Genomic DNA, 22,373 nt, shown 5'->3' on the forward strand with positions numbered 1-22,373 from the left:
AACGACATTACGCAAATGCCAACCGTGCCCCCTTCTGGATCTGGGTCTGCTAACAATATTTTGCTGTACATTGCTGATACACATCTCCAGTTGAATTCCGGGGGATAGTCTATGATACAGTCGTAACCAGACTTAATAGCAACATAAGCATATATGAAAATAACCTAGGTTCCATCCAGGCCCTTCAACTTAACATGTAATAAACTTGCGGGAGATTAGTGTCCGGGAGATTTTGCTTTCTTGTGGTAGTGCGGAAGGCTATCTCAATATTGTAGTATTAGAAAGAAATATCAGGTTCCTGAGAAATATTGTTCTCATTTGATAGTGGTTCACACTTGCTGAACATCATCATACCCATATATGGGAAAAATCACAGTTACAGGTATTTGCTACATAAAATTTGATACTGTAGTATGGATAGAGCTTCACCTATTATTAACCTGTGTCCCAAGATTAGTCAACGACTTGTGGAATTAATGATGCGTGTGGAAGACATCTGTTATTGTATGTCATAAATACATGCAACAAAGGATTATGTGTGTACAGTGGCGGAGCTAACGGAAGTGGGGGGGGGGGGTACGCGGCAGAACGAAAGAAGGAAACTCCGCTTTTCAGTTGTCTCAGGCGATTGATTTTTGACAAACAATGACCTTTCAGAGGTCAAATTGCTGTCAAGAATATGAATTGGCTGCTTCGCAGCAAATAGGCCCAGGCCAAGCCAACACGTCTGGCACAATCAGAGAGTGCTATTTCTGGCCATCCAGAGGTTCCTATTCTTTAAAAAAAAATCTCATTTTGGAGGGGAACATCCTCTCAAACCCTTCACCAGCTCGGGCCGACGAACCCAAGTTCGTTTTTAAAAAACAGCTGGCTATGGCATTGTGAACAACCCAAAACTTTGTCCAATTATAACAGGTTCCAAATCCTTTGAACCGTAGGTCCTTGATTGCTAACCACGTCACTCCGGCTTCACTCCTCTCTTTCTCTTCTCCAATAATTTTCCTACAGTAATATTACTACAACATTATCACCTGCTTCAATACTGTACTTGCCAACAGAGGGCAGCATAATTCTTAAGACTCTTTCAATCATATTATATATCAAACATATTTCCATGGCTATGTTTATTTTAAATTGATGGAGTTTCTTCATTCCAAATGGTTTCTTGCAACCGGCATATTCCCTCTACGAAACTGAGGCCGTCGTATATCTTGCCTGCCTCTTGATGGTTTTGGTATTGGTTTTTTTGGAACAACATAATCGGGATCAACCGGCTCTTGTCCGATCACTTCTTTTAATTTTTCTTTGTACTTGGCTGCGTTCATGTGAATCTCTTTCGTATTGTCAAGCACAAACTGATCTGGATTGCCGTAATTTGGTGGGTTGGCGTAAGGATCGTACCCTAAAGTTCGCAGCATGGGGGCAATGCTGGCCATGTCGTGTATCACATCTGCTGGTACTTTTCCTACCCATGAAGTCAATGCATCTAAATTTACCGGTTTGATTACTTGATCAGTTGACCGTTCCTTCCTGAAAAAATTAAATGAATATTAGTAGTACATAATCTTTTGGATCCAACAAAGAGTGAAGTTCAAGCATGGATGTTAAGTTGATTGCATTCCAATCCACGGTACCGAGTTCAAATAGCAGAATTTTGTTCTCATTATTATTTATTACTATTATTATTATTCATATCATCTATAGCGGGTTTTCTTAGCAGACACATAGCACTTTCTTTCCTGGTCATTTGGTCCACATTAAGTTTTACTTCTGGTGATCAGCACAGAAGCGGGCAACCCCTCCAGGTACTATACTCCTGAGTGGAGACAAGTGCTAAGAACAAGTGCCTTGCTCAAGGACACAAGCAAAATGCACAGCGAGGGATTGAAACCCGACCTCAAGGTTGGGAAACCAATCCGTTCCCGTTGCAACAAACCACTTCCACTCATTAATAAAACAATCCACTCCCTCCAGTTCTCATTATGACTATAACTTGGCCTTGTTGGAGAACAGTTGATATCTACTCAACAAGGTACCAAGTATAAAAATGAAAATTGACATTTTAACTCTTAAATTGTAAGTTAGATTTTGTTAATTTTATTTGGTAAGAATATGTAGTAACGATTAACAAGAAGAAACTGAATTACTTTACTGCCATAACAAAAAAGACTCCCTCCTCATACAGCCATAAAAAACAAAAAATGGCAGCAGCAATGATAGACAAAAAATTAGAAATTAGCAAATGCATTTACTTACTTAGATAGTCTTATACCCCCCGGCATGCCAACATGCTTGTCATGATGTAGAACTGAATCATCAAAATCAATATCTAAGAAATGTAAAATCTTTCGTAGCCATTGTTCCGGATGTAAGACAAGCTGTTCGTAATACACTGGCAGACAGTAGCGTGAGCCTACGCTCATGCATTGATTGTGCATAGCCTCCACAGCTAAGTTCCATTTTTTTAGGCAGTCACGCCAGCTTGTTATGTCAAACCCAGAAATTGTCACTTTGCGTGAGATTATAGAGTTCACGGTAGCTCGACCGTCTCGTATCATAAATATATACTTGGCATTTGGAAACAAAGATTTCAGATACATCATTGACTTAAGCGTGAAGGGATCTTTATTGCAGAGCCTTGGTGCGGCATCACCATGTTTTGCGATAATTTCTAAAATAAATGCTCTCAACGCATCGTCAATGACAGCGTCAGTTAAACCCGCTTCTAATAGCCGTGTTTGTTCTTTCTTTGATTTCCGCCACTGAACGCGCATACCAAGAAGCCTCGGAACCAGACGAGTCTCTTCACCACAGCGTATTTCCGGATGCGCATCAAGCATTGCACGCATCAATGTGGTACCACTACGTGGCATACCGCCAATAAAAATCAATGGCATATCCTTATGGTATTCATATACCCTATTCTCGTCATCTTCAATTGTTTTCATTGATTCCTTAGGAACCATTTTGCCTTTGATATCAGGAACATCGCACATGTTCTGAGTGATCATAATTGTTACGACTGCAGTAAGTGCAACTGTCAACAAGGTTCGCATTCTGCTCTGACGAGCCATAATACCCTGTTCAATTTCAATAAACTAAAAGCAAATATGTTTCAATTAACTGTTCATTTTGTTAGATGAATGTAAAAGTGCAAAAAATCCACACAAACATCAGATAATCCTTTTTCTTGCAAAGCTGCAATGGGCTAAGTATCTCATAACCATCTTGTAATATTCTGTAGATCATTTATCCAAGACTGCGTCAGTTTTAGCTTCAATATCAAATGCATTAGGATTCTTCCAAATCAATGCAGCCACCTGAAATAAATAAAAAAAAAAAAAAAATTACTATGTGGTCTGGATCATTTAATACTCAATGCACATATAATACTGTTGCACAGTGACTGGTATATGAAGCTGGGATGGGAAGGAATGAATAATGAAGAACCATATGGCATCAGGGATTCAAATTCTGCAAAGTGTCATTTCATTCATTTTAAATAAATGAATCATTCTGGCTCGCTGTAGTGGGATACAGTACACATTCAGAGGGACAAGCCGGGCAGGCCTCTTGGTGTTGGTCCAGGGGAAAAGCCCTAGGTCCCTAACACCTAAAAGAACTGAGTAATTTTGTGTAATTACTAAGCTCTTCTGAAACAAAATTCTCATTTTTTTAAAAATCTGTGTCATGGCCAAGTGGGGCCTAGTCAGTCCGACAGACTTGAAACTCTCCGACCCCCACTGATGCCGCAATTCATCTAGCCCCAAAATTTACATAACATCCAGCTTTTAATTGATGAGCCACTATGCTGTTGGATATAAAGAGCATCTAAAAATAAGTCTGATTGATCTCAGAACATAACATTATTACAAAACTAACTATCCATAAAGTCAATTACAGAGATAAATGTTATTTAATCCTAGTCCAATTCAAATGCTGGCATTTAGAATGGCCATATAGCTGAAGGAAGGAATTCTGAAGCAAGCAAAACACGACATGAATGAATGTTATTAATGGGAGGTAAAATTGAAATTGATAATATTAGTACAGTATATGGTGGGTGGTTTTATCACCATAGGCATTTTTGTATTAATGACTGTGATGTTGGAGGTAAAATATAGAAAACTTGTGTAAATTAAATGTAATTATTAAATCCTTGATTTGCAAAAATTTAGAAAGATTAAGATTCAAACATTTAATACAACACAGAGACTCAAAGCAATATTTTTCGCTGTTTTCACAGACTAACATCTTACTATTAAAATCTTTGAAATTGATTATAGAGTCTGTACAAAAAAAGAATAATTATATGGCATTCTTTGGTGAATAAATTACTTACTGTACTTCTTTTTATATTTCCAATTAAATGCTAAACATTTTGCCTATATTAAAGCACTAAAACAGCAGGGAAAGATTTGAGGGAATGGAGGTGTACTACTAGGCTAGTTGCCATGGTGAATGACAAGATAATCTAGGCCCATTTAGGCATCTGCACACAATAGTTACATCTGAGGCCTTAACATTCAGTGTCTAAAAAAAAATTTACAACATATTTATCCTTTATACTGTTAGTAACTTGAATCAAAATTAAATCCACTGTAGCAACATATTTTTAAAATGCTGCTTAATTGAAAACAATTTTGTATTTTCAACAGAAAATGATGACTCTTGGTACAAAATTTAGTACTTGCATGATTTAATGTTTGTATGATTATAGCTTTCCCATGGATTGAAAAAACATGTCACACACAGAGTTTGGGCCTATTTTTAGATCCATTGTGCTGTGCTATTAAATTCCAGCTAGACCAAGTAGACTTTAAATCACCTGATAGAATTTGAATATTAAATAATTATCAAATTTATCCTTTTGAGAACCACATAACATTCTACAAGTTTATATTATAATATTGTAACTACCAAGAATCAATGATTTTCATTATGATTATAAATGATTATGATTATAATATTTTGTTCATGTTTGAAATAGTCACATAAGCAATGTACATTATATGTAATTATTACAGTACTATGCAGTAAACTAGAGTAATCTTTAAATAGAGTAAAATACTACCGTATAGAATTCCTTCACCCATTAAAATTAAAATTTTCCTAATGAACCTCTTCCTGAGGGGGTTAACAATGTAAATTGCTTATGCCTTATTGGCATAAGGGTGTATAACAATATTATTATTAGTATGGTTTCTATGACTTATTATTTGAATAATTCACTATTACAGTAAACATACAGTACCACAATATCTTTTAAAATATATAATATCCAAATTCAAAAAATGAAATGTTTGCATTATGTTCCACAATGGTTTCATTGTATATAAAGCCAAGTTAAAAAAAAAAAGAGTAGTTTCTCGTATTAATATTTTGAAAAAAAGGAGAATGACAGCACTTTTTTTTTTAACTCAGAGATGGCAAATCCAAGATGATCGATGGAAACAGCTCTACTACTGTATTTTCTCACTTTTACCAAGTAGACACATTGAAAGCAAATAAAAGAAGCACTAGACATGATTCATACCCTATTTATCCCCAACCACGAATGATTGAAAGAGGAATTTTACTGATGGAAGTTTTCATACATTTCGTAAAATAAAGGAAATAAAAAAAAAAAAAAATAAATAGTGAGCATAGAAAATGGATGGACGAGGGGATGGGAAACTCGTTATTCTTTTTTTATTTTGCCTTATGTAAACCCTAAATTTTCTATACTACTACTACAGTAGTATCATTTTCTAAAAATCGCAAGAACTAATAATTGAAACTAATCAAATCTTCAGATTTTGGAAATGTGGTCATCAACATTAAATAATAACAATATGTCATCTTGTAATACATGGTTACAGGATTATTCTATTAATATTAATACGCCAGAATACTAAGTGTTTGAACTGAATTCCAACTTGCTTGCTAAACTGCATAAATGATGACGATAGTATACAAGACAAATTTCATTAACTTTTAATTTATCACACAAGCAGGTAGTTTAATTATGTAAAATTGGCTAACCATATAGCCATATGCTACATCAATAATTTAGAGTATCTTTATATTATTCTATTCTGAATTAATCTATAAACTAAACATGTCAGTAAACATAGGAGAAAGCTCTCAGACCTAGAATTCTTCTAATAATACAGTTAATTAAGAGAAGTAAAGTACGTCATCCTTCAAATGCGGTCTAATCCATTAGCGGCAGTGCATTGAATATGACTTGAAAGCACTCTATTTGAGTTCCAGTGGTCATTAAACGTCTCCAATAGTTTTAAGAATTACACAAAGTTTCAAATTACATAATATGTTAATCATAATGTATACATATTTTTTTAAATCAACACTTAATTGTTCTCTCTCCACAATCAAATCACAACTATAAAAATGATTTGTATGTTACTACAAAATGAGCAAGTCAATTTAAAAATTATATTTTTATGATTTTGGTCATTTTCAAGGGACAGTACAGTACATCTTTAAAGTAAGATCAATATATAAAAATAAGTGACGAAATTCTTAGAAAAACATAATTTATATAATGATCATACAGTATAGTATATACACTGTAGTTGGTACATTTTCATTTACAATCTAGATCCAGATGTTATAACATTATGGTAAATTATTATACAATGTTACCTTGTACAAATACTGTAGTTGTAATGCACATAATTTACTGTACATGATTTTTTGAATTGTACAGTACACTGAAACAGTTGTGAAAAAAATTGATTGCAATTTTAATTATTGACTTGATAACAGACGGACGATCAAGGTCAAATCAACGCTTACCGACCTACTGACCCACATCACATCCTTTTTCATTATAAGATGACATATTGAGCACCAATCATTACTGTACTTGATACTTGCACTATAGAAATTACAAGAATTTAAGCAATTCATTACATTTTCTCCTATATTTCATGCTTAGCATTCATAATTCCACCTTTATTTTTATGCTTTACAATACCTTTACCTTAGTTAACTTGAGCATAAAAATTATTGAATTAAAAAAATGTGTACCTTGTGTGAAAATAATAATTAATAAATAATGTAATTTCCTTTCGGACAATAAAGTTATCTTTATCTTGTACTTCAGTGACATCATTTTTTGCTTTAAAATTATGGGTAAACATTTTTTAAATATACTAAATGTTGAAAATTTGTGTTACTTCAAAATGAGCAAGTTAATTTCAAAAATGATTTTTTTATGATTTCTTTGGTATTTTGCATGGGACAATACATCCCGAATGTCAACATCTTTATTTAAACATTTTAAATAAGTACCTCACAATTTTAATTCATATATTACTACCTGTATATACAGTAAATATTCCCTAATGTTCTTTGCAATGTCTGTGTGTATTTATGTACTTTTATGTGCAATTATTTCTTTCCTGTAGCAATTTCCTAATAAAGAAATTTTTCTTGCATTTGATTCTGACCTAAGGCCTAACAAAATGTTATTATTAATGTGCATGTCTTCTATGGTATTAAAATATATATTAAAAAATAAAAAAATTGGAATTTTTTTTTTTTTGGAAAAAAATTATTTAAAAAATATGTTATAGTAAATAGTCAGTAGATGATATTGTTTGTATTATCTCAATCATGTTTTACTTGAATATCAATGTACTAGCAAACAACCGGGGGGTGATATTTGGCTTTATAGCAAAAATAAAAAAATAAAAAGCCTCCCTCCCTCATCACTTTTCCAGCATACAGGTAGATAGGGTGATAAACTAATAATTTTAATTTTAATTAATAATTTTTATAGGGCCTAATATGATTACAATTCCCTAACATATTCAATTGAAAGTTTTCTATCAATTTCAAAATGAAAAATATCAACGTGTTCTTTTCTTTTGGTTGAAATAAAATGACTGACCTCAAAACCTACCCCTAACTTGTGTGTTTCTTAGTGAACCTCATTTTTATTCAATCACAGGAAACTTGTTTATAAATGGTTATCATCAATATTACTCAAAGAAATCTATTTTGCTTGCATTTTATACAGGTGTCTTTTACACATGTCTTTCTACAAAGCTTTAACCCTCACATTTTAACATTCAAACTAACCTCACCTCTTTAAATTAAGTTTGACATCTTTCTAGCAAATACTAAACAAATTACAAGAAATAACTACAGTATCTACAATGCATACATTTTATGCTTTAACATTTTTTGATGTGGTAAAATAGGAGCATGAAATTTAACTAACTTCTTTGGCACGAGCATTGCACTGAACTATAATGATCAAATAATTTCATTTTCTACAGCACATTTCTAGTCCATCAGAAATCACAGTTTTTAGGAATATTATTGGATAATTATTATTCTGTGGAAACACAGCCAAACACAGCTTTCACTAATATCAGATCTCATAAAAATATATTTTTACAAACAACAGACAAATAAGTACCCTGTAGAGTAGTTATTGTGCTAATTATACATTCAGATCAGGTTACAAACTAACTAGTATTGTACTGTAAGTTGACATAAGTTGAAATATAAATTTATTGGTTGATTAGATACTGTATTTAGCATCTAAACAAAAAGATTTTTCATGTGTCAGTATCCATTTTCATTGAATTCAATATGCTGTAGTCTAAGTATAGCTAAATATCATAACAACATTTTGGATTTACTGTACATTACACTATATCGCAAAAAGTTAAATGTTGATAGACAATTAACATATGGCAAAGACTGTCAAAGCAGTCGCTCCTAGAATAAATAAAATAGACTTTTAGTTATTACTATTAATCATATGGGTTACTGTAAACAGCAAAACGAAAGCTATAAAATGGTTAATATACTGTAAGCATTTAAATCCGACATTTTGTTATGATGCAATATACAGTAGGAGTTTAAACATACAGCTGTTTAAAGAGCAGTACAGTATTTGAGAAATCAGCTTTCAAAGTTTAGGATTTCTGCCATTTCTCAGCCAGAAACTATCATCCAATTTAAAAAAAAATGTTGTTTCAGAGTCAGAAATGAGGAAAATAACAACATAGCATGATGTATAGATACAACATAGTACGATGTATAAAATTTTGACATCACAACATCAGGGGTTCCAACTTGGAAGAACCCATTTCCGGGAGATTTGTTTAAATGACATTAGGGATGCTACTATGTCCACACCAGACCCACCATGATTGGGGCTGAGGTGATGACATTTTCGAGTTAGGTACCTTTAGAAGCCCAGAAATGGCACTGTCAGACTGCAAAAAATAATCGGCAACCAAAGTTTAGGCCTAAATAAAACCAAAAGATTTGTTTTTTAATGAATTTGCGGGAGATTTTTGCCGTTTGCGGGAGTATGGGACACCATACCGATTTTCGGGAGACTCCCGGGAATTCCGAGAAAATTGGGACCTCTGCAACATGTTTTGGCCACTATCTCCGAAAACATAATTTGCAAGTAGTGACTGGTTGGGCTTGTCTTCGCCACATATTCTTGGCTTCTGGACGGGTAACCCTCTTAAAAATATAGTTTTAAATAAATAAACAAACATAAAGCAAGGCTCCATCAAGTCAAAAATAGGTCTTCAGAATTTTGTTGAAAAAGGTGATTAAATCAACATGGGTGATGTGCTCAGGGATGCTGTTTCAGAGATGCAACACAAAGAAAATGGTATGATAATGATAAGGTGCAAGGGCATAGCAGAGTTTGCAATGAGGATAGCTACAACACTGAGACAGTTGATGCAAGGGTGTAGCCTGGGAGGGGGGAGGGGTTGCAGCAAATTATTTCCACTCAGTTAAAATATACAAGTGAATTAAATTTTCAATAATATAGCATTTAGTTCAGCATTCTCAATGTTTGCAATCTCCCCACCGCCATCCCCCACCCTGAGGAAGGAAACCGGCCTTCGCCCCTGTGATGCAAAGAGACCAAAATAATGATGTGTAGATGTCGAGGTTGATTGGTTTGGTAGCCAATGAATTTCTTTGGGATAGGGATTGTGTGGGTGTTGTGTGAACAAGTACTGTATGACTTCTGTGTCCTGAAAACATTGTAAACCTCAGACTGATCTGAAGCCCTGTCCAGACTATCAAATCTTATTTGACAAAAACATGTGACACACCTAAATATGGTCATGATGACATCAAATCATGACAATATATAGGCACATCATGACTATATATGGGCACATCATGACTATATATGGGCATACAACAATTGTTTGTAAAATAAAATGCGATAGCTTGCAGTGCTTTAGCCAAAGATAACTATAACCTACAGAAGTCAAGCATCTACTGGGCATCCTTGCTGGGAGAGACAATGCATAAACAATTGAGCACACATCCTTTCCAGGTATTTTTACATAGGTTCTGTCAACAATCCCTAAACTATGGTGGGATGTGCGGTATTACTGTATGTTTTTAATTTGACACTTAAATTGCAAGGGAGAGTAGAAAATGACTTGGCAATTCCTGACTTCCTTTAATGACATAAAATGTCCCAAATAAGGACCGAGTTTAGTAAAGTTGGAAGTTTGAAAAGCAAAAAGGCAAAGGAAATCAGAGACTTATTGTTTTTTACTGGTCGATTTTGAGAATGCACATTACATTATTGATGCAACCAGAGGGATAAGTAATGGCTGGGGGATTCCCCATACATTGTTTTGGTCAATAACTGGTAAGAATTTGGAGGATGAATAACCTACCCTCGGAAGCTTTAATCAGTTTAACTTCCTATCAGGATTACTACACAACCAATAGGCTCATAATAAAGGTCAAGAAATGGAGCTGTTTTTGAAAAATGACACAGAGCGTACACCCTATGTTAACTACAGTATATTTGCTAGGGTGAAATTGGCGAGGTTTGCACTGTTGTGTCCACAGAGTGAGCACATAATACAGTGGTAACCATATACCTCCATAGTAATAACAGTGTTTTGACTGCGGACACTGCAGAATAGTGTTCACACTGTAAACACACTGTTACAATTATTTTGTTCACACTGTGTCCACTGGGTGCAAACCTCTAATTCCACCCTAGTCAATAAATCGACTACATTAAATAAAGACTATAATGTTGGTGGTGGTTTTATAAAGTGAGATACTTACCTGGACACACCATCAACTATAATTCCCCTATAAAACAAATAATACTAACATGGTCTATGAGAAAATCCTCCGCCTTATGTAATATAATAACACTCGCACGGAAATGAAGGGACAGAGTGTTTGAAAGATAGCATAGGAAATGGACTAGTCTATTATTTATTAGGGGGATTTTGTAAATTTGATTCATAATAACAAAAACAGAAAATGTTTAATCACATTTTTAATGTACTTACCATGTGTTTATTTTTTTTATATTTACTTTTTTTATTTTAATTTAATAATTAATCTGAATACAAAAAACAATATTCAATTAAATGATAAAGACACAATTTCACTTCCTAATATAGAATGATAGCAAATATTAGTGTAATGACCATGATTAAATTAAAAATTATTTCTGCAGTCCTGTTGGGGACCCAAGCACTTTGAAACCCACCACCTTTTTGTGCTATTATATTTATTTATTTATTTTATATCAAGGACTAAGTAGCAAAATCAGCCTTCAGTAAATTACAAAATAAGTATTATTTCTTTTTATTCCATTGCTTCTACAAGCAGTAGTTGGATTTATATATACTATAGAAGAGTGTTGTTTTAGTTATAACATTTGCAGAAAACCAAAAATATAGGAGGTGCTTTAAACCACAAACACATGGGTGTAACTAGGATTTTTGGAACATGGGCCAAACATGAAAATGGTGCCCCTTTCCAGTGCTCCAAAATAAAAACTAATAATACATAAAATCAAATTTGATAATCAATAAGAAGATATCAATAATTACAATGATAAAATCAAAACAATAATAATAACAGCAATAATATAATATTACAGTAATAACAGCAATGGTAACAATAAGCAATTATAGTCAGGTTTTGAATAAGAAATAGAAGCCGAAGGAGCCATTATTTGTTGAAAAAATGCCACAAGCCAGAAGGGCTAAAGGCAATTTTTTAAGGAAATAATCGCTCCTAAGGACAGGCCTGGAAAAAAAATATTTGTGCCTCCAACCATGAAAATTGTCTCAATAAATGTCCTCTAGCACCAAATGTTATCTGAACACTATATAGCCCAACACTTTATTTTAAAAAATTTTTCCCCCAAAAATGCTGTCGGCCGCATACTTTTCCAGCCCTGCCTATATAGGCTTCTACAGTATTTCCTATAGCAGGGTTCTAAACTATATTGCAGTAGGCCCCAAAATTGTTCACTGAATAAATTTCAAGGGCCAGAGGTGTACTATGACACATATTACCATCCGAGCACCGGAGGTGCAAGCCGGGGGAGAAATTGGGAGGGGGTTGTTCCATTTCCCGAATTAGACATTTTTTTAAAACAATAAGTTGTTAGACATTCATACAGGGCATACAGTATCAAAAAATGGATCATCAGTAATACAGTAGGCCTATTTCTTTGCTGTTTTCAGCGATAGCTCTTCTGATTTTATTCATTAAATTGCTACAATGTGTGCCAATATATAGGCCTAGTCAGCAAATAGAATGCAAAATTATTAAGGTTAGAAACATAGGCCCAAGCCTAACGGAAAATATTATTTTCGGATTGTTCTCGTGGGTCGCATAACATGCACTCGCGGGCCGCAGATGGCCCACAGGCCACCAGTTGAGAACCCCTGTCCTATAGTGTACAATATTATTGGGGTCTATAATTGCTTTATAAGACAGTTGTGAAGCCCATATGGCCCTTTAATCAAACTGCTGGTTGTAGAGTGGCTGCTATATATTCATAAATCAAACGGCTGGTTGCTGTGGTGGTGGCTCAGTGATTACGTACTGTACATGTGCATTAGCTGCACCTATTAGAATGATTTGTTAGTAGTACATGCACTAACACTCTTCGCACAGAGCTCTTCGTGATACAAACAAGATGAATAAATTGATTGATTGTGGTAAATGAAGTTTATTAAGTAGACCTAACCTCCTTGTAGACATTTGTTACATAGATTAAACTGTATCGTAAACATTATTATGAATTATTTCAGCTCAGTGTTGCCTTACTTTTTCAGTTCTTTTATACAGTAAGTCCATCAACTTGTTATCTCATAACCATTACAGTATGCCTTTCTAGGCCTTGCCTAGGACGGGCTAGGCTTCATTCGTGTTAACCAGCGCGATATAGCGAGATTTGTTAGGTTTGCTGTGTGCATTCATAGCTTGGCCAAGCAAAAATATATTCCATCGTGATGAATTATGGTAAAATCACCCCAGCTTTGAGCTTTTCGCACACGCAAAAAATCTGATTCACTATAGAGTTCAGTAGGGGATAGGGAAATTCAGTTCAAGTGAAAGTGATGACGTCACCACTGACTTAGCGTGTAATAAAACTTATGCCAATGACAACAACAAAAATACTAATAACAATAAAATAATAACAATATTCTAAGAGAATTCTATAAATATAGACATATCCCTTTTTTGTGTTATCCTTGGGGAAATGTAACACTATATTTATTAGAAAAACTGATAATTTTTCAATAATTTCGCAAATGATCCAGAGATGACATTTACGAGGATTATAATTTATATTGTAAAGTGATGTGGTTAGTTGATGGAATTTGAAATGTCAATTTTTTTTTTAGATTCGTACATATGCAGTTTACAGTTAAATACATACGGTAATTGTATAATTTTATTTCAACATTGTACACTATTCGAATAAACAAACTACATTAACAGCCAGTGGGTAATGACATTAACATAATGTTGCTACCAAAATAAATGGTTTGTTATATAACAGCATGTTGTAAGTTCTGACCATGTGTTCTATATTGGGATAGTCAGTACTAATAACAGCAGTATGTTAAATAGTTTACAGCAAAATATGTTTATTATAATATTATTGTCTCTGGCATCAGGGTTTGAATTTAATGACTGCTCTAGACTTATAAATTATATTTGACAAAATGTGACATGCCTAAATATGGTCATGACATCATACCATTGACCATATATAGGCACATCATGACTATATATGGGCATTACAACAGTTTTTTTGTCAAATAGAACATTATATTGTGGACAGTGCTTAAGACCCTCCAAATTCTAACATCAACAGTCACTGGTTACTGATATTATTATTGACATAACTTGTACTACTGTACACATATATTGTATGTCATTCATATCAACTTCTCTGTTGAGAATAGTCAATAATAATAATTAATAGAATGTTTAGCAGTTTATTAGAAAAATATGTTTATTATTATATAATACTTTACAATGAAGATTTGTAGACCCTCAGATTATGGTATACCATCCGCCTGCACTACCAGCTTAGTATGCTTAGCCAAAAGCTGGTATTTTATTCCGTTAGATTTTCCAATAGAGAAAACGTTTTTCACATGGTATTGCATGTATATATTTAGATAAATTTTGGATAAATCACAAGATATTAAACTTGCATAGAAACCCTTCATCATTAGTAGTATACAGTACACCTACTGATTACAGGCAGTGCACTTTTTGGCTGCACTTTGCCAGCTGGCTTTGTGTTCTACATCCACTTACTTCCTGCACCGGCAAAGCCAGCCCATAGTGCCTCAGTCAAGATTTTAGAAAAGAACATTACCGACTTAAAGCTGTCCACGGTGCCTGCAGTGCCCGCAATGTAAAAAAAAAATTGTAAAACGTGAAGTACTGTACACCAAGGTTATCAATCGTTTAAGACTACGAACATGATGTTTCTAAATAAAGTAAGCAATAAACAATTCAGGGAGACTGCCCACTAAAATACAATACAAACTGATGCAGGAAATTGTTCCATTATGTAGTTAAAAATTTCAACACTTAGATAAATAATTAAGTATGTACATGATGTATATAAAGATGTGTTTCATATGATCTGTAAATAAGTTTTATGTTATATTTTTATATATTAATTTTGTTTTTTGTTTTTTTTCTGATATTTTTCATTCTATGTATTTTTATATTCTGTAATATAATTTCAGACTTGTTCTGCTTTTTTATACCTGAATAAAATTTAAAAAAATAAAAATATTACTCTATATGTGTAATGCTTTTTGCACAAAGACAAATGATTTTTATGCATAAATATGGTTGTACGTTAATAACAATAAGCATATCTTCTTACTTTATCTAATTTTGGTTACACTCAATCTTAAACAAATTCCTAATTCTGATTTTATTTTTTGTATGAATTAGATTAAGACAAAACCTTGATTAAGAATCGTAAAACTGATGTTAAAGATTAAAGGTAATTCATTTATATTGCGCAAAATACGAGTCTCTATGCGCAGATCAAGTGAGCAGATGTAACTAGAAAATAGAAAAAAAAAAGAAAACCCAAGCCAGCACCCAAACCGCAGTATGGGGATAAACCCTCGTCGCTGAGCAGGGATCTATCAGAATGTACCCTGTCCTCACCAGTTGAGTCTCGGCCATCCCAGGACTCAGGCGCCTCCTATCCTGAATGAACTACAAAAAAGCTAGCTGGCAAGGGATGGAAAAAGGGAAATCAAAGGGAACAAAATAAGTGTAATTTGTATATTTTTACAATACTTTATTTTAAAGAATGAAAAATGATGTCAAATTATTGAAATGCAATAGACATGCCACCTTGACTTCTGATGATTGGGAGGGTGACACACCTCACAGAACCTCCCCTAAATGATACGAAGTTACTTTGCCTCTTCCTCTCCAACACCCCTCTCCCCAAACATTTTCTTTGCTCCTGCCTATCCCCCATTTAATCAACCCTGGTACTGCCACAGAACTAGATACCCATTTATGTTCATTGTCCTTATGGTTGAGTATCTTAATCACAAACACAGTAATGTTCTAAACTTCTGTCAACACTATCAACTGTTGTATGCCCATATATGGTCATGACGTGATGTCATCATGACTATATTTAGGCATGTCACAAGCATTTGTCCAATAAAATTTGTGTCTGGACAGAGCTTAATCTCTTTATTTGTCGAACAGTATTCTGTTCATGGATAATTGTTTGCCTTTGCATTATTCATTATTCTATTATATTTACTTATGGTAAAACCATAAAATGAATAGACTCTACTGAATTGTTAACACTGCTGTGAGGGCTTTAAACGACACATGTTACTTACTGCACGCTACAAAATGTAGCTTCCCACAAGACTCACAAGCAAGTAGACCAACTGAATGCAGTACTGTATGTTCACACATACAGTACCCTCATAATTTTAGTGAAAATTCCTAATAATAATGTTTCTATTTGCAAGGCTGAGTGCAATAATGATCTATCATAAATTGTATGCAGTGTTAATGGATCAGTGAGACAACAGATCTGCTTACGAACTAATTGTATGTTCAGCCAATAAATTGACTGATCAGAACATGAGTACTTTTATCTGTGAATATATTTATATTTATATTTACTTTGCGAACGTAAACATTTGAAGAGTGGTGCGTTCAACAGCTTGATTTACAAGTAAAGTAAACAATAAAAAACAAATTAAGAAGCAAACATCTACACTAAGCACTGACAAAATAGGCAGGTATACATACTGTAGGCTAGGCTAAACTGTAGGCTTAGATACAATATTGAAATATAATTTTTTTTTAAATCACTTAAACAATACCAATGAAAATTAACTAAGGAAAAAGATGGGAAGGAACGGAGTAACTGTACACTTTTATGCAGATATACTGAACACAAACATATCAATACGACTACAGTACACAGCACTGTATGTATGTTTGTAAGGGGTGGCTCACAACCATCAACATTCTTCTCACAAGTGCACAAATATGCTGGGGATAGTAAAATCTGTATTACGCCTGTCTCTTATACACATCTAGATGTGTATAAGAGACAGGAGTTCAGTAGGGGATAGGGAAATTCAGTTCAAGTCAAATTTGTACACTTTTTTGTATTTAGAATAAATAGATAAAATAATTCCTCGTATGTCTAGTACTTGGTGAGTGGTGGTGAAATAGCTTAGTAAAACGAAACTAAATCAGGATAAATCACTTGCAATCATTCATTAGAAAGCTAATAGAGTAGCTGGATTTTATTCATGTTAATACCGATAGTCCACTCTGACATTTACAGTAATTAACATAGTTACCTAGATAATCTCCACAGTAAAACAATTTACTTCCATTCTGAGTGCACTTGCTGATTCATATAAAACACTTAAGCTAACATTTTATTTGCCAAATTTTACGGTCAGCCGAATTGGCTGAGGAAGTGGTTGTTCAAGCGGCATGCTTGACCATTGCTTTGGAAGTGGAACAAGATTTCTCTGATAAAAACTTAAAGCTGATAGTCCAGTGTATAAATTTCGCTTATATACACTATGCTTTAAAGATCTTGTATCACTGGCGAATGTGAACACATGTTTGTAGGACTATGTAAGTTCTGTCCACACTATTACAGTAACAAATTTATGTGACAAATGTTTGTGATGTGCCCATATATGACCATGATGTCATATTATTCCCAAATATAGGCATATCACAGTTATTTGTCACAATCATACAATTTGAAAGTGGGGATATACAGGGCGTATCCGCATAATACGGTATGGGTGCTCGTTGGCTTGAACTTTCATATTTATGTTTTTTATTCTCTCACATTTCCAATCATCTCTACACTTGTTTTTACAGCGCATACACTTTTTGTGTTTTGCGCATTATAAATTTAAAACCATTAACCATTAACTGTAGTAAAGTGCCTCTACGTCGGCTACAGTCTAATAATAGCCAGACTATGCTTGTACCATACACAAATTTATCATAACAACACAATAAGCGAATTATGGGTTTTCTCATACATTTACCTACTGTAATACTTGATCAATAAAATAAAATTCATTATTTGAATTGTTTACCTTACAAGTACCTCATAAGTGTACAGCAGCTTTCAAATAAAAATCGTTGACATTAATGTTACATAATGGATGTCGTAATTTACAAGTACAACACATTTCGTGCATCATTTTCATGGCTCATTACTGTTGTTCGATGAAAAGCTTGCTCTTGCCACCCACCAATACATCAAACCTAGTAAAAATTGGCTACTGGACTCTGCAGACCCTCAGGCCACTTTTTTAACATTATAATAAATTCTACATGCAACATTTCCCATTTAAGTATGAATATAATTATAACTAACATCCTAGAGATGTTGAACTTGAATCCTTTGTTATTAAAATATGGGCAATATATAGTAGTAGTGTAATGTACAATTTTTTTTTATAGTTGCTTAGTGATCAATGCCTCAAGTGCATAAAACATACTCAGCAGGGTTGTACAATAGCTACCGTACAGCATACAGTAGAAAATAGGCTCCCAGTGGGAGCGTGTGTCTACTGCCTTCTTTAGCTGCTGTAGTGATTTTTTTAATGTTGTTGTTAATTCAATTGATAACTTACTGTGGGACAGGTACATCATCTAGTACAGGTATGGCATTATATTCCGTAGACTTGCTTTTCATTTTTATCTTTACAGTAGCTCATGACTCACCCCATCATTCTTCCATGACCTCTACTAGATTTATGAATGAAATTATGGATGATATTTGGGCATGTTTTATATCAGGGGGCAGATTTATCAAACTAGCAATCAGCTTAAATTCGTCTTACGTTCATTTTTTTTTGCTTAAGTCAGATTTATCAATATTGCGTTAGCTGAAAAATGGCTTAAAATTAAAAAGTCTACTGTACGCATGCGTCATCTAAGACGATTTTTTAACTTAGATTTTGCTAAAATGGTTTGATAAATCAGCTTAGGATATTTGAAGGGACATCTTAACTTTTTTGACTTAAGATATTTGCTAAGCTGAGATTGATAAATCGACGGCCAGGAAACATCAGTTCAAAGCTTTCGTTAATGCTCGTCAATACAAGTTATTATTCTCATCATTTTATGGAAGATAAAATTGAAATTCGATTTGACAACTTCTGTTAAAGAACTACCTACATGTAAAAACAAACAAAAATGTTTAATACCACCAGGCAAGTAGATAAGTTTAAATAATTTTAAGTCATCCAAAGAGAATCTTAGTGTTTTAGAAATATGTTACAGTTTGTTATAAATATTTTTAAACAATAACTTCACTGTTGTTTTACTCGTTTTATATATAACATTTTAGTAATTTTATGTTTTACTGAACATTTTCTATGTCCTTGTGATTAGTGGACACACCATTTTGTCTAACGTGTGCCTGTTTTAAAAGAGAAGTTCCAATAAATATCATTCTAGAATTAACTGACAGACTATGACCTAGTCTCTACTGCCCACCCACCCCACCCCCCGAGGGGCAGCAGCCACAAAAGCTAAAGATGGATGGTATTTTAAGGGAGAGGGGTGCTGAGCAGGACTTAAATTCCCATCGGACAGACAAAGTCCCACAGAAACCTTGTTTAATATAATTTAGTTCTTAAAAATCTCAAAAAGAAAGGAAAAAAAATCGCCAAAAATATTACTTTTTTTAAATTTATAGAACAACAATCTACTGTAGGTCTACTTATATTACATTGTTGATGTTCTAGGGCTCAGGCCTAGCTCTCAGTTAATTCAATATTCAAAGGTTTATTCACTTGAGTACACATAATAATTCACAGTAGTTTAAATACAAAAACAAACATTATACAATAGAATAGCAGGTAGCAGGCCTAGATAAAAAAAAACAAAAAAAAACTGAGCTTGCACAGTTAAGGTCTTCCAATAGTATAATAAATATAAATAAAAGTACTGAAAAAGGTTAATAATATTTATTAATAAAGCAACACTTATATAGAGTACTGTACAACAGTCATGTTGTCACAACACCAGGTGGCGCTCTTTGTTCTCAACCCGACGCTGGTTACCGTTCAGTATGCCTGAATGACTTCATAATCTTAATGGTTTAGAATAGGTTTTCTGGAATAGACATCTTAAAAACAAATAATTTACCATCAAAATGTACTAAAAACACAAAAGCTCGCATTATATTTAGTTATCGAACACACATTTAATCATCAATTAAAATTTACAAAGAAAAACTAAGATACAACATCTTACTAAATACGTTAGAAATTGGGATCAATGGTTTGTCAGCGGAGAAAATGGAACGTATTTTGTCGCCGATAGCAACGGAGTAGTATCACATGGTATCATGATGTAAAACTACTCTGTATCGCTATTTCTTTAAAATCAGAGCTCTTAAATTAAATTTTGAGAGATATAAATTATCATACATACATATTGCTTCATTTATTTGGTATTTTATGAACAGCCCAAGTTCTGTAGGTCTACTATACTGTACATAAAACTTGTTTTATGTACAGCAGTAGATAAACCAATAACATGCCTTCTTAAAATTTGGGGATTTTGTAAATGGATGGTCTAGGCCACATCAGCCCCACCCTGGTTGGAGCTGTTTTCACATACAGTATTAATTTGAAATTAATGGTCATACATTTGTTTACACTTTACCAGCAAGCCCGTATTAGCACACATCACACATGTCTATACAAAAAACAGTTACACAAGGTTTTCTATCATTGTGTCCTTGACCTTTGACTCTGACCCTTCAAAATTTAGCTACTTCCAGATCTTTGGAGGAACAATGTGGCCAAGTTTGACAAATTTCTGATCTTCGGTGATGGAACATTGTGACTAAGTTTGTGATTAATTAAAACTTTGGGCTGTAGACAAATAAATAAAAAAAATAGTTTTTCGTTGATTGTAACCTTGACCTTTGACCCTGATGCTTCAAAATTTAATCAGCTCTAGATCTTAGGTAAAGGAACATTGTGGCCAAGTTGAACGAATTTCTGATGAAAACTATGGCCTGCAGACTGTTCACAAGAAATATGTCGACAAATAAATAAATAAATAAATAAATAAACAGGGGAAAAAACATAACCTCTTGCCAAACTTCGTTGGTGGAGGTAATGAGATCTTTGTTCATGGAACATTGTGACCAAGTTTGACAAGTTTGTGATCAAAACTATGGGCTGTAGACAAATAAATAAATAGTTTTTTGTTGATTGTGGCCTTGACCTATGACCCTGACCCTTCAAAATTTAATCAGCTCTTGATCTTAGGTAAAGGAACATTGTGGCCAAGTTCGATGAATTTCTGATAAAAAACATGGGCTGTAGGCTGTTCACAACAAGTATGCCGACAGACAAATAAATAGCTAAATAAAAAACTAGGCGAAAACGTAACCTCCTGCAAACTTCTTTGGTGGAGGTAATTATGAATTTGTAGAGATTCTTATACATGCTTGCAGAAGTGTGGGAGGCTGTCCCGATTTCCGGGAGACTCCCGCAGGTTCCAGGAGACCCCTGGTAATTGAAAGAGAATTGCAAATATTTTAATGCAAATATTGATACTACATCTGCATCTTTATGGTTACTGTTGTACACATGCCAATTACCATAATTATGTATTACTAATTAGTGGGCTAATTTGCTAAAAGGGGTAATTCAAGTATTGTAACACATTTTTTGGCAAATATTGACACCCCCCCCCCCCATAACACTCTGTAACACTTTTCCAAACCCCCCTCTAAATGTTACGTAACTCTAGAACCACCACTCCTCACCCCCCTTTCCGAACATCAACAATTTTAATAAAATCAGATGAACAACATTAAGTATCAGGATAAATGTCCTACACTACAAATTTGTAGGATGTTTTGTTATTTTTTGATATGGTAGATGTAACTTCATTGTATATTGATTTCACAAATTCAACACAACTGTGTTACATTACAGTACATTGTATTACACTGATGTAATATGTTTCATTAGCAATATCATACAAGTTTGAATATTTAATATTTCTTCTCTTCCCATGAAAATTAATTTTGTTATGTAACACTTCAAGCAACACCCCCCCCCCATGTCACACACTGTAACATTTTCCACTATACCCGCCCCGCCAACATCCTCTGTGTTACATAATACTTGAATGACCCCAAATGACAAATGTCAATTTTTTTCCAGTTTGGTTTTGAACAAATCTATAAAATTAAAAGATGCGATTGTATGAATTCAATTTGAAATTTCTTTTCAGAAGAGGTATCTACTTCAGGCCCTATCCACAGAAAATAGGCCTAGATAGGCCTATACCTACAGCGACTCTATAATTGTATTTACTACTAGGCCTAGGCCTTCTATATTCTATAACCAGAGGCCATGTATATAAATTGTATAAACAGAAATTTAAACTTAATGTTAGGAAAAAGGCATTCGTTGTTCGAGTTACTGACGATTGGAACTCCCTTCCTAGTAATGTGGTAAATCAGAGTTCAGTAAATCTTTTTAAAG

General features: G+C 33.8%; 1 protein-coding gene across 2 annotated transcripts; it reads right to left on the reverse strand.

Moving 5' to 3' along the window:
• Nucleotides 1-587: 587 nt before the first annotated feature.
• Nucleotides 588-18,065, reverse strand: LOC117113065 (protein-tyrosine sulfotransferase 1-like). Of its 2 annotated transcripts, none has more exons than XM_033256293.1 (3): nucleotides 17,943-18,065; nucleotides 2,257-3,320; nucleotides 588-1,530 (listed from the first exon to the last, which is right to left on the reverse strand). In XM_033256293.1, exons 2-3 carry the CDS (start codon nucleotides 3,072-3,074, stop codon nucleotides 1,149-1,151), a joined length of 1,200 nt encoding a protein of 399 aa, XP_033112184.1. In that variant the 5' UTR covers nucleotides 3,075-3,320; nucleotides 17,943-18,065; the 3' UTR covers nucleotides 588-1,148. The 2 variants fall into 2 exon arrangements, with proteins under 2 accessions (XP_033112184.1, XP_033112185.1); XM_033256294.1 differs by lacking the exon at nucleotides 17,943-18,065 and adding an exon at nucleotides 11,095-11,177.
• Between the last annotated feature and the right edge of the window lie 4,308 nt (nucleotides 18,066-22,373).

Source organism: Anneissia japonica, unplaced genomic scaffold, assembly GCF_011630105.1.
Source record: "Anneissia japonica isolate Jap-2015-1 unplaced genomic scaffold, ASM1163010v1 scaffold288039_len1115542_cov189, whole genome shotgun sequence".
Taxonomy (NCBI): Eukaryota; Metazoa; Echinodermata; class Crinoidea; order Comatulida; family Comatulidae; genus Anneissia; species Anneissia japonica.